The sequence below is a fragment of the Pristiophorus japonicus genome, unplaced genomic scaffold (genome assembly GCF_044704955.1).
Source record: "Pristiophorus japonicus isolate sPriJap1 unplaced genomic scaffold, sPriJap1.hap1 HAP1_SCAFFOLD_819, whole genome shotgun sequence".
NCBI lineage: Eukaryota > Metazoa > Chordata > Chondrichthyes > Pristiophoridae > Pristiophorus > Pristiophorus japonicus.
Window position 1 is genome coordinate 101,990 of NW_027254739.1, and position 12,173 is coordinate 114,162.

Genomic DNA, 12,173 nt, shown 5'->3' on the forward strand with positions numbered 1-12,173 from the left:
ATCTGTACACTGACTGGTGTCTCTCAGTCCCCTCTACCTCAGGGAGATATCTGTACACTGACTGGTGTCTCTCAGTCCCTCTGCCTCTGGGAGATGTCTGTACACTGACCGGTGTGTCTCAGTCCCCTCTGCCTCAGGGAGATATCTGTACACTGACTGGTGTCTCTCAGTCCCCTCTCACTCAGGGAGATATCTGTACACTGACTGGTGTCTCTCAGTCCCTCTCCCTCAGGAAGATATCTGTACACTGACTGGTGTCTCTCAGTCCCCTCTCCCTCAGGGAGCTACCTGTATACTGACTGGTGTCTCTCAGTCTCTCCCTCAGGGAGCTACCTGTATACTGACTGGTGTCTCTCAGTCTCTCCCTCAGGGAGATATTTGTACACTGACTGGTGTCTCTCAGTCCCCTCTCCCTCAGGGAGATATCTGTACACTGACTGGTGTCTCTCAGTCCCTCTCCCTCAGGGAGATATCTGTACACTGACTGGTGTCTCTCAGTCCTTCTTGCTCAGGGAGATATCTGTACACTGACTGGTGTCTCTCAGTCCCCTCTCCCTCAGGGAGATATCTGTACACTGACTGGTGTCTCTCAGTCCTTCTTGCTCAGGGAGATATCTGTATACTGACTGGTGTCTCTCAGTCCCTCTCCCTCAGGGGGATATCAGTACACTGACTGGTGTCTCTCAGTCCCTCTCCCTCAGGAAGATATCTGTACACTGACTGGTGTCTCTCAGTCCCTCTCCCTCAGGAAGATATCTGTACACTGACTGGTGTCTCTCAGTCCCCTCTCCCTCAGGGAGCTACCTGTATACTGACTGGTGTCTCTCAGTCTCTCCCTCAGGGAGCTACCTGTATACTGACTGGTGTCTCTCAGTCTCTCCCTCAGGGAGATATTTGTACACTGACTGGTGTCTCTCAGTCCCCTCTCCCTCAGGGAGATATCTGTACACTGACTGGTGTCTCTCAGTCCCTCTCCCTCAGGGAGATATCTGTACACTGACTGGTGTCTCTCAGTCCTTCTTGCTCAGGGAGATATCTGTACACTGACTGGTGTCTCTCAGTCCCCTCTCCCTCAGGGAGATATCTGTACACTGACTGGTGTCTCTCAGACCCTCTCCCTCAGGGGGATATCTGTACTCTGACTGATGTCTCTCAGTCCCTCTCCCTCAGGGAGATATGTGTACACTGACTGGTGTCTCTCAGTCCCTATCCCTAAGGCGGATATCTATACATTGACTGGTGTCTCTCAGTCCCCTGTCCCTCAGGGAGATATCTGTACACTGACTGGTGTCTCTCAGTCCCCTCTCCCTCAGGGAGATATCTGTACACTGATTGGTGTCTCTCAGTCCCTCTCCCTCAGGGAGATATCTGTACACTGACTGGTGTCTCTCAGTCCCCTCTTCCTCAGGGAGATATCTGTGCACTGACTGGTGTCTCTCAGTCCCCTCTCCCTCAGGGAGATATCTGTACATTGACTGGTGTCTCTCACTCCCTCTCTCTCAGGGAGATATCTGTACACTGACTGTTGTCTCTAAGTCCCTCTCTCTCAGGGAGACATCTGTACACTGACTTGGTGTCTCTCAGTCCCCTCTCCCTCGGCAAGATATCTGTACATTGACTGGTGTCTCTCAGTCGCACTCCCTCAGGGAGATATCTGTGCACTGACTGGTGTCTCTCAGTCCTCTGTTCCTCAGGGAGATATCTGTACACTGACTGGTGTCTCTCAGTCCCTTTCCCTCAGGAAGATATCTGTACATTGACTGGTGTCTATCAGTTCCTCTGCCTCAGGGAGATATCTGTACATTGACTGGTGTCTCTATGTCGCTCTCCCTCAGGGAGATACCTGTACACTGACTGGTGTCTCTCAGTCCATCTCCGTCAGCGAGATATCTGTACACTGACCGGTGTCTCTCAGTCCCTCTCCCTCAGGGAGATATCTGTACACTGACTGGTGTCTCTCAGTCCCTCTCCCTCAGGAAGATATCTGTACACTGACTGGTGTCTCTCAGTCCCTCTCCCTCAGGAAGATATCTGTACACTGACTGGTGTCTCTCAGTCCCCTCTCCCTCAGGGAGCTACCTGTATGCTGACTGGTGTCTCTCAGTCTCTCCCTCAGGGAGCTACCTGTATACTGACTGGTGTCTCTCAGTCTCTCCCTCAGGGAGATATTTGTACACTGACTGGTGTCTCTCAGTCCCCTCTCCCTCAGGGAGATATCTGTACACTGACTGGTGTCTCTCAGTCCCTCTCCCTCAGGGAGATATCTGTACACTGACTGGTGTCTCTCAGTCCTTCTTGCTCAGGGAGATATCTGTACACTGACTGGTGTCTCTCAGTCCCCTCTCCCTCAGGGAGATATCTGTACACTGACTGGTGTCTCTCAGACCCTCTCCCTCAGGGGGATATCTGTACTCTGACTGATGTCTCTCAGTCCCTCTCCCTCAGGGAGATATCTGTATACTGAATGGTGTCTCTCAGTCCCCTCTCTCTCAGGGAGATATCTGTGCACTGACTGGTGTCTCTCAGTCTCTCCCTCAGGAAGATATCTATACACTGACTGGTGTCTCTGAGTCCCCTCTCCCTCAGGGAGATATCTGTACACTGACTGGTGTCTCTCAGTCCCCTCTCCCTCAGGGAGATATCTGTACACTGACTGGTGTCTCTCAGTCCCTCTGCCTCAGGGAGATATCTGTACACTGACTGGTGTCTCTCAGTCCCCTCTCCCTCAGGGAGATATCTGTACACTGACTGGTGTCTCTCAGTCCCCTCTCCCTCAGGGAGATATCTGTACACTGACTGGTGTCTCTCAGTCCCTCTGCCTCTGGGAGATGTCTGTACACTGACCGGTGTGTCTCAGTCCCCTCTGCCTCAGGGAGATATCTGTACACTGACTGGTGTCTCTCAGTCCCCTCTCACTCAGGGAGATATCTGTACACTGACTGGTGTCTCTCAGTCCGCTCTCTCTCAGGGAGATATCTGTACACTGACTGGTGTCTCTCAGTCCCCTCTCCCTCAGGGAGATATCTGTATACTGACTGGTGTCTCTCAGTCCCTCTCCCTCAGGGGGATATCAGTACACTGACTGGTGTCTCTCAGTCCCTCTCCCTCAGGAAGATATCTGTACACTGACTGGTGTCTCTCAGTCCCTCTCCCTCAGGAAGATATCTGTACACTGACTGGTGTCTCTCAGTCCCCTCTCCCTCAGGGAGCTACCTGTATACTGACTGGTGTCTCTCAGTCTCTCCCTCAGGGAGCTACCTGTATACTGACTGGTGTCTCTCAGTCTCTCCCTCAGGGAGATATTTGTACACTGACTGGTGTCTCTCAGTCCCCTCTCCCTCAGGGAGATATCTGTACACTGACTGGTGTCTCTCAGTCCCTCTCCCTCAGGGAGATATCTGTACACTGACTGGTGTCTCTCAGTCCTTCTTGCTCAGGGAGATATCTGTACACTGACTGGTGTCTCTCAGTCCCCTCTCCCTCAGGGAGATATCTGTACACTGACTGGTGTCTCTCAGACCCTCTCCCTCAGGGGGATATCTGTACTCTGACTGATGTCTCTCAGTCCCTCTCCCTCAGGGAGATATCTGTATACTGAATGGTGTCTCTCAGTCCCCTCTCTCTCAGGGAGATATCTGTGCACTGACTGGTGTCTCTCAGTCTCTCCCTCAGGAAGATATCTATACACTGACTGGTGTCTCTGAGTCCCCTCTCCCTCAGGGAGATATCTGTACACTGACTGGTGTCTCTCAGTCCCCTCTCCCTCAGGGAGATATCTGTACACTGACTGGTGTCTCTCAGTCCCTCTGCCTCAGGGAGATATCTGTACACTGACTGGTGTCTCTCAGTCCCCTCTCCCTCAGGGAGATATCTGTACACTGACTGGTGTCTCTCAGTCCCCTCTCCCTCAGGGAGATATCTGTACACTGACTGGTGTCTCTCAGTCCCTCTGCCTCTGGGAGATGTCTGTACACTGACCGGTGTGTCTCAGTCCCCTCTGCCTCAGGGAGATATCTGTACACTGACTGGTGTCTCTCAGTCCCCTCTCACTCAGGGAGATATCTGTACACTGACTGGTGTCTCTCAGTCCGCTCTCTCTCAGGGAGATATCTGTACACTGACTGGTGTCTCTCAGTCCCCTCTCCCTCAGGGAGATATCTGTATACTGACTGGTGTCTCTCAGTCCCTCTCCCTCAGGGGGATATCAGTACACTGACTGGTGTCTCTCAGTCCCTCTCCCTCAGGAAGATATCTGTACACTGACTGGTGTCTCTCAGTCCCCTCTCCCTCAGGGATACATCTGTGCACTGACTGGTGTCTCTCAGTCCCTCTCCCTCAGGGAGATATCTGCACACTGACTGGTGTCTCTCAATCCCCTCTCCCTCAGGGAGATATCTGTACACTGACTGTTGTCTCTAAGTCCCTCTCTCTCAGGGAGACATCTGTACACTGACTTGGTGTCTCTCAGTCCCCTCTCCCTCGGCAAGATATCTGTACATTGACTGGTGTCTCTCAGTCGCACTCCCTCAGGGAGATATCTGTGCACTGACTGGTGTCTCTCAGTCCTCTGTTCCTCAGGGAGATATCTGTACACTGACTGGTGTCTCTCAGTCCCTTTCCCTCAGGAAGATATCTGTACATTGACTGGTGTCTATCAGTTCCTCTGCCTCAGGGAGATATCTGTACATTGACTGGTGTCTCTATGTCGCTCTCCCTCAGGGAGATACCTGTACACTGACTGGTGTCTCTCAGTCCATCTCCGTCAGCGAGATATCTGTACACTGACCGGTGTCTCTCAGTCCCTCTCCCTCAGGGAGATATCTGTACACTGACTGGTGTCTCTCAGTCCCTCTCCCTCAGGAAGATATCTGTACACTGACTGGTGTCTCTCAGTCCCTCTCCCTCAGGAAGATATCTGTACACTGACTGGTGTCTCTCAGTCCCCTCTCCCTCAGGGAGATATCTGTACACTGACTGGTGTCTCTCAGTCCTTCTTGCTCAGGGAGATATCTGTACACTGACTGGTGTCTCTCAGTCCCCTCTCCCTCAGGGAGATATCTGTACACTGACTGGTGTCTCTCAGACCCTCTCCCTCAGGGGGATATCTGTACTCTGACTGGTGTCTCTCAGTCCCCTCTTCCTCAGGGAGATATCTGTATACTGACTGGTGTCTCTCAGACCCTCTCCCTCAGGGGGATATCTGTACTCTGACTGGTGTCTCTCAGTCCCCTCTCCCTCAGGGAGATATCTGTACATTGACTGGTGTCTCTCACTCCCTCTCTCTCAGGGAGATATCTGTACACTGACTGTTGTCTCTAAGTCCCTCTCTCTCAGGGAGACATCTGTACACTGACTTGGTGTCTCTCAGTCCCCTCTCCCTCGGCAAGATATCTGTACATTGACTGGTGTCTCTCAGTCGCACTCCCTCAGGGAGATATCTGTGCACTGACTGGTGTCTCTCAGTCCTCTGTTCCTCAGGGAGATATCTGTACACTGACTGGTGTCTCTCAGTCCCCTCTCCCTCAGGGAGATATCTGTACATTGACTGGTGTCTATCAGTTCCTCTGCCTCAGGGAGATATCTGTACATTGACTGGTGTCTCTATGTCGCTCTCCCTCAGGGAGATACCTGTACACTGACTGGTGTCTCTCAGTCCATCTCCGTCAGCGAGATATCTGTACACTGACCGGTGTCTCTCAGTCCCTCTCCCTCAGGGAGATATCTGTACACTGACTGGTGTCTCTCAGTCCCTCTCCCTCAGGAAGATATCTGTACACTGACTGGTGTCTCTCAGTCCCTCTCCCTCAGGAAGATATCTGTACACTGACTGGTGTCTCTCAGTCCCCTCTCCCTCAGGGAGCTACCTGTATACTGACTGGTGTCTCTCAGTCTCTCCCTCAGGGAGCTACCTGTATACTGACTGGTGTCTCTCAGTCTCTCCCTCAGGGAGATATTTGTACACTGACTGGTGTCTCTCAGTCCCCTCTCCCTCAGGGAGATATCTGTACACTGACTGGTGTCTCTCAGTCCCTCTCCCTCAGGGAGATATCTGTACACTGACTGGTGTCTCTCAGTCCTTCTTGCTCAGGGAGATATCTGTACACTGACTGGTGTCTCTCAGTCCCCTCTCCCTCAGGGAGATATCTGTACACTGACTGGTGTCTCTCAGACCCTCTCCCTCAGGGGGATATCTGTACTCTGACTGATGTCTCTCAGTCCCTCTCCCTCAGGGAGATATCTGTATACTGAATGGTGTCTCTCAGTCCCCTCTCTCTCAGGGAGATATCTGTGCACTGACTGGTGTCTCTCAGTCTCTCCCTCAGGAAGATATCTATACACTGACTGGTGTCTCTGAGTCCCCTCTCCCTCAGGGAGATATCTGTACACTGACTGGTGTCTCTCAGTCCCCTCTCCCTCAGGGAGATATCTGTACACTGACTGGTGTCTCTCAGTCCCTCTGCCTCAGGGAGATATCTGTACACTGACTGGTGTCTCTCAGTCCCCTCTCCCTCAGGGAGATATCTGTACACTGACTGGTGTCTCTCAGTCCCCTCTCCCTCAGGGAGATATCTGTACACTGACTGGTGTCTCTCAGTCCCTCTGCCTCTGGGAGATGTCTGTACACTGACCGGTGTGTCTCAGTCCCCTCTGCCTCAGGGAGATATCTGTACACTGACTGGTGTCTCTCAGTCCCCTCTCACTCAGGGAGATATCTGTACACTGACTGGTGTCTCTCAGTCCGCTCTCTCTCAGGGAGATATCTGTACACTGACTGGTGTCTCTCAGTCCCCTCTCCCTCAGGGAGATATCTGTATACTGACTGGTGTCTCTCAGTCCCTCTCCCTCAGGGGGATATCAGTACACTGACTGGTGTCTCTCAGTCCCTCTCCCTCAGGGAGATATCTGTACACTGACTGGTGTCTCTCAGTCCCTCTCCCTCAGGGAGATATCTGTACACAGACTGGTATCTCTCAGTCCCCTGTCCCTCAGGGAGATATCTGCACACTGACTGGTGTCTCTCAGTCCCCTCTCTCTCAGGGAGATATCTGTACACTGACTGTTGTCTCTAAGTCCCTCTCTCTCAGGGAGACATCTGTACACTGACTTAGTGTCTCTCAGTCCCCTCTCCCTCGGCAAGATATCTGTACATTGACTGGTGTCTCTCAGTCGCACTCCCTCAGGGAGATATCTGTGCACTGACTGGTGTCTCTCAGTCCTCTGTTCCTCAGGGAGATATCTGTACACTGACTGGTGTCTCTCAGTCCCTTTCCCTCAGGAAGATATCTGTACATTGACTGGTGTCTATCAGTTCCTCTGCCTCAGGGAGATATCTGTACATTGACTGGTGTCTCTATGTCGCTCTCCCTCAGGGAGATACCTGTACACTGACTGGTGTCTCTCAGTCCATCTCCGTCAGCGAGATATCTGTACACTGACCGGTGTCTCTCAGTCCCTCTCCCTCAGGGAGATATCTGTACACTGACTGGTGTCTCTCAGTCCCTCTCCCTCAGGAAGATATCTGTACACTGACTGGTGTCTCTCAGTCCCTCTCCCTCAGGAAGATATCTGTACACTGACTGGTGTCTCTCAGTCCCCTCTCCCTCAGGGAGATATCTGTACACTGACTGGTGTCTCTCAGTCCTTCTTGCTCAGGGAGATATCTGTACACTGACTGGTGTCTCTCAGTCCCCTCTCCCTCAGGGAGATATCTGTACACTGACTGGTGTCTCTCAGACCCTCTCCCTCAGGGGGATATCTGTACTCTGACTGGTGTCTCTCAGTCCCTCTCCCTCAGGGAGATATCTGTATACTGAATGGTGTCTCTCAGTCCCCTCTCTCTCAGGGAGATATCTGTGCACTGACTGGTGTCTCTCAGTCTCTCCCTCAGGAAGATATCTATACACTGACTGGTGTCTCTCAGTCCCCTCTCCCTCAGGGAGATATCTGTACACTGACTGGTGTCTCTCAGTCCCCTCTCCCTCAGGGAGATATCTGTACACTGACTGGTGTCTCTCAGTCCCTCTGCCTCAGGGAGATATCTGTACACTGACTGATGGCGGTTAAGAAAGCAAATGGCATGATGGCCTTCATAGCGAGGGGATTTGAGTACAAGGGCAGGGAGGTGTTGCTACAATTGTACAGGGCCTTGGTGAGGCCACACCTGGAGTATTGTGTACAGTTTTGGTCTCCTAACCTGAGGAAGGACATTCTTGCTATTGAGGGAGTGCAGCGAAGGTTCACCAGACTGATTCCCGGGATGGTGGGACTGACCTATCAAGAAAGACTGGATCAACTGGGCTTGTATTCACTGGAGTTCAGAAGAATGAGAGGGGACCTCATAGAAACGTTTAAAATTCTGACGGGGTTAGACAGGTTAGATGCAGGAAGAATGTTCCCAATGTTGGGGAAGTCCAGAACCAGGGGACACAGTCTAAGGATAAGAGGGAAGCCATTTAGGACCGAGATGAGGAGGAATTTCTTCACCCAGAGAGTGGTGAACCTGTGGAATTCTCTACCACAGAAAGTTGTTGAGGCCAATTCACTAAATATATTCAAAAAGGAGTTAGATGAAGTCCTTACTACTAGGGGAATCAAGGGGTATGGTGAGAAAGCAGGAATGGGGTACTGAAGTTGCATGTTCAGCCATGAACTCATTGAATGGCGGTGCAGGCTAGAATGGCCGAATGGCCTACTCCTGCACCTATTTTCTATGTTTCTATGTTTCTATGTTTCTCAGTCCCTCTCCCTCAGGGAGATATCTGTGCACTGACTGGTGTCTCTCAGTCCATCTCTGTCAGGGAGATATCTGTACACTGACTGGTGTCTCTCAGTCCTCTGTTCCCGAGGGAGATATCTGTACACTGACTGGTGTCTCTCAGTCCCTCTGCCTCAGGGAGATATCAGTACATTGACTGGTGTCTCTCAGTCCCTCTGCCTCAGGAAGATATCTGTACACTGACCTGTGTCTCTCAGTCCCCTCTCCCTCAGGGAGATATCTGTACACTGACTGGTGTCTCTCAGTCCCACACACAGAGCATGTGGTGAATTGCCAGCAGTGACAGGTACTTACCCCCGAGAGGTGCATCTCAGCCTCCGCTTCACGACTCGCTCCAGCAGCCCTCTCAACAGTGACGTCAGGTCTGGAGAAAAGGAGACCGAGAGATCGAGGGGCTTGGAGAGCAAGGAGAGAGAGAGGGAGAGAGAGAGAGAGAGAATAAGTGAGAGAGAGAGAATGAGTGAGAGAGGGAGTGAGAGTGACGGAGAGAGAGTCGGAGAGAGAAAAGGGGAGAGAGATACGGAGAGAGAAGCAGAGAGGGAGGGAGGGAGAGAGAAAGGGAGAGCGTGACGGAGAGAATGGAAGAGAGAGAGAGAGAGAGAGAGACAGAGAGAGAGACACAGAGACAGAGAGAGGCAGAGACGCAGAGACAGAGAGAGACAGAGACACAGAGACAGAGAGAGACAGAGAGAGAGAGAGAGAGAGAGATGGAGAGGGAGAGAGACAGACAGTGGTAGAGTGAGGGAAAGATAGATGTGGACAGAATGAATTAGAGAGGCAGAGAGAGAGAGAGACGGAGAGAGACAGAGTGTAAAATGGAGAAAATGAAACAATGAATGAGAACAATTACAATTTCTAGCCTTATTTGGGAATGAATGGGAAGGGGTTTGTGTCCATTGGGATTGTGTACAATGGGAGTGAATGGGAAGGGGTGTGGATCCATTGGGATTATGTACAGTGGGAGTGAAAGGAAAGGGGTTTGGGTCCATTAGGATTGTGCATGGTGGGAGTGAATGGGAAGAGGTTTGGATCCATTGAGATTGTGTACAATGGGAGTGTATGGGAAGAGGTTTGGGTCCATTGGGATTGTGTACTGTGGGAGTAAATGGGAAGGGGTTTGGGTCCATTGGTATTGTGTACAATGGGAGTGAATGGGAAGGGGTGTGGGTCCATTGGGATTGTGTACAATGGGAATGAATGGGAAGGGGTTTGGGTCCATTGGGATTGTGTACAGTGGGAGTGAATGGGAATGGGTGTGGGTCCATTGGGATTGTGTACAATGGGAGTGAATGGGAAGGGGTTTGGGTCCATTGGGATTGTGTACAGTGGGAGTGAATGGGAAGGGGTGTGGGTCCATTGGGATTGTGTACAATGGGAGTGAATGGGAAGGGGGTTTGGGTCCATTGGGATTGTGTACAATGGGAGTGAATGGGAAGGGGTTTGGGTCCATTGGGTTTGTGTACAGTGGGAGTGAATGGGAAGGGGTTTGGGTCCATTGGGATTGTGTACAGTGGGAGTGAATGGGAAGGGGTTTGGGTCCATTGGGATTGTGTACAATGGGAATGAATGGGAAGGGGTTTGGGTCCATTGGGATTGTGTACAATGGGAGTGAATGGGAAGGGGTTTGGGTCCATTGGGATTGTGTACAATGGGAATGAATGGTAAGGGGTTTGGGTCCATTGGGATTGTGTACAATGGGAGTGAATGGGAAGGGGTTTGGGTCCATTGGGTTTGTGTACAGTGGGAGTGAATGGAAAGGGGTTTGGGTCCATTGGGATTGTGTACAATGGGAGTGAATGGGAAGGGGTTTGGGTCCATTGGGATTGTGTACAGTGGGACTGAATGGGAAGGGGTTTGGGTCCATTGGGATTGTGTACAATGGGAGTGAATGGGAAGGTGTTTGTGTCCATTGGGATTGTGTACAGTGGGAGTGAATGGGAAGGGGTTTGGGTCCATTGGGATTGTGTACAATGTGAGTGAATGGGAAAGGGTTTGGGTGTATTGGGATTGTGTACAGTGGGAGTGAATGGGAAGGGGTTTGGGTCCATTGGGATTGTGTACAGTGGGAGTGAATGGGAAGGGGTTTGGGTCCATTGGGATTGTGTACAATGGGAGTGAATGGGAAGGGGTTTGGGTCCATTGGGATTGTGTACACTGGGAGTGAATGGGAAGGGGTGTGGGTCCATTGGGATTGTGTACAGTGGGAGTGAATGGGAAGGGGTTTGCAATACTGACTTCAGACTGCACTACACAGACACACTCACTCCGCATGTGCACACACAGACACATGCACACACAGAGACAGAGAGACAGACACACAGAGAGACAGAGAGACAGACACAGACAGACAGAGAGATACACACAGTTGGTACACACACGCACATAAATTGACAAACACACACTGACACACACACACATTGACACACACACACACATTGACACACACACACACTGACACACACACACATTGACACACACACACACACTGACACACACACACACTGACACACACACACACACACACACACACTGACACACACACACACACTTCACCCTGAGGCCACTCGTTTCCTTACCATGGTCAGTGTGCGATGGTTAATGGTTCTTTTATCATCCGACTTGTTGAGATGAAATGGCGTGTGACTGTAGCAATCAGGAGGAGCAAGAGAGGGAGAGACACATGTTAGTGCGGGGTTACAGACGAGAAAAGTTCGAGGGTCGGGGGAGTGAGTGGGAGAGTGGGATGAGACTGGGTGAGATATTGAAGGGTGCGGGGAGTGAGTGGGAGAGTGGGATTAGACTGGGTGGGATATTAAAGGGGGAAGAGTGGGATTAGACGGGGTGGGATATTAAAGGAGGCGGGGAGTGAGGGGGAGAGTGGGATTAGGCAGGGTGGGATATTAAAAGGGGGAGTGAGTGGGAGAGTGGGATTAGACTGGGTGGGATACTAATGGGGGGAGTGAGTGGGAGAGTGGGATTAGACTGGGTGAGATATTAAAGTGTGCGGGGAGTGAGGGGGAGAGTGGGATTAGACGGGGTGGGATATTAAAGGTGCGAGAGTGGGATTAGACTGGGTGGGATATTAAAGGGGAGAGAGTGGGATTAGACAGGGTGGGATATTAAAGAGGGGAGAGTGGGATTAGATTGGGTGGGATATTAAAGGGTGGAGTGAGTGGGAGAGTGGGATTAGACTGGGTGGGATATTAAAGGTGCGAGAGTGGGATTAGACTGGGTGGGATATTAAAGGGGGGAGAGTGGGATTAGACTGGGTGGGATATTAAAGGGGGGAGAGTGGGATTAGACAGGGTGGGATATTAAAGGGGGGAGTGAGTGGGAGAGTGGGATTAGACTGGGTGGGATATTAAAGGTGCGAGAGTGGGATTCGACTGGGTGGGAT

At 51.5% G+C, this 12,173-nt stretch overlaps 1 protein-coding gene across 1 annotated transcript in view; it reads right to left on the reverse strand.

Moving 5' to 3' along the window:
* LOC139257290 (beta-adrenergic receptor kinase 1-like) overlaps positions 1 to 12,173 on the reverse strand; it is a gene marked incomplete at both ends in the record, with an annotated part of 167,815 nt that overhangs the window by 77,291 nt on the left and 78,351 nt on the right. The window contains 2 exons of the mRNA XM_070874426.1: positions 9,071 to 9,171; positions 11,353 to 11,419. Coding sequence (XP_070730527.1) covers positions 9,071 to 9,171; positions 11,353 to 11,419 — 168 coding nt within the window. The remainder of the gene's footprint in view (positions 1 to 9,070; positions 9,172 to 11,352; positions 11,420 to 12,173) is intronic.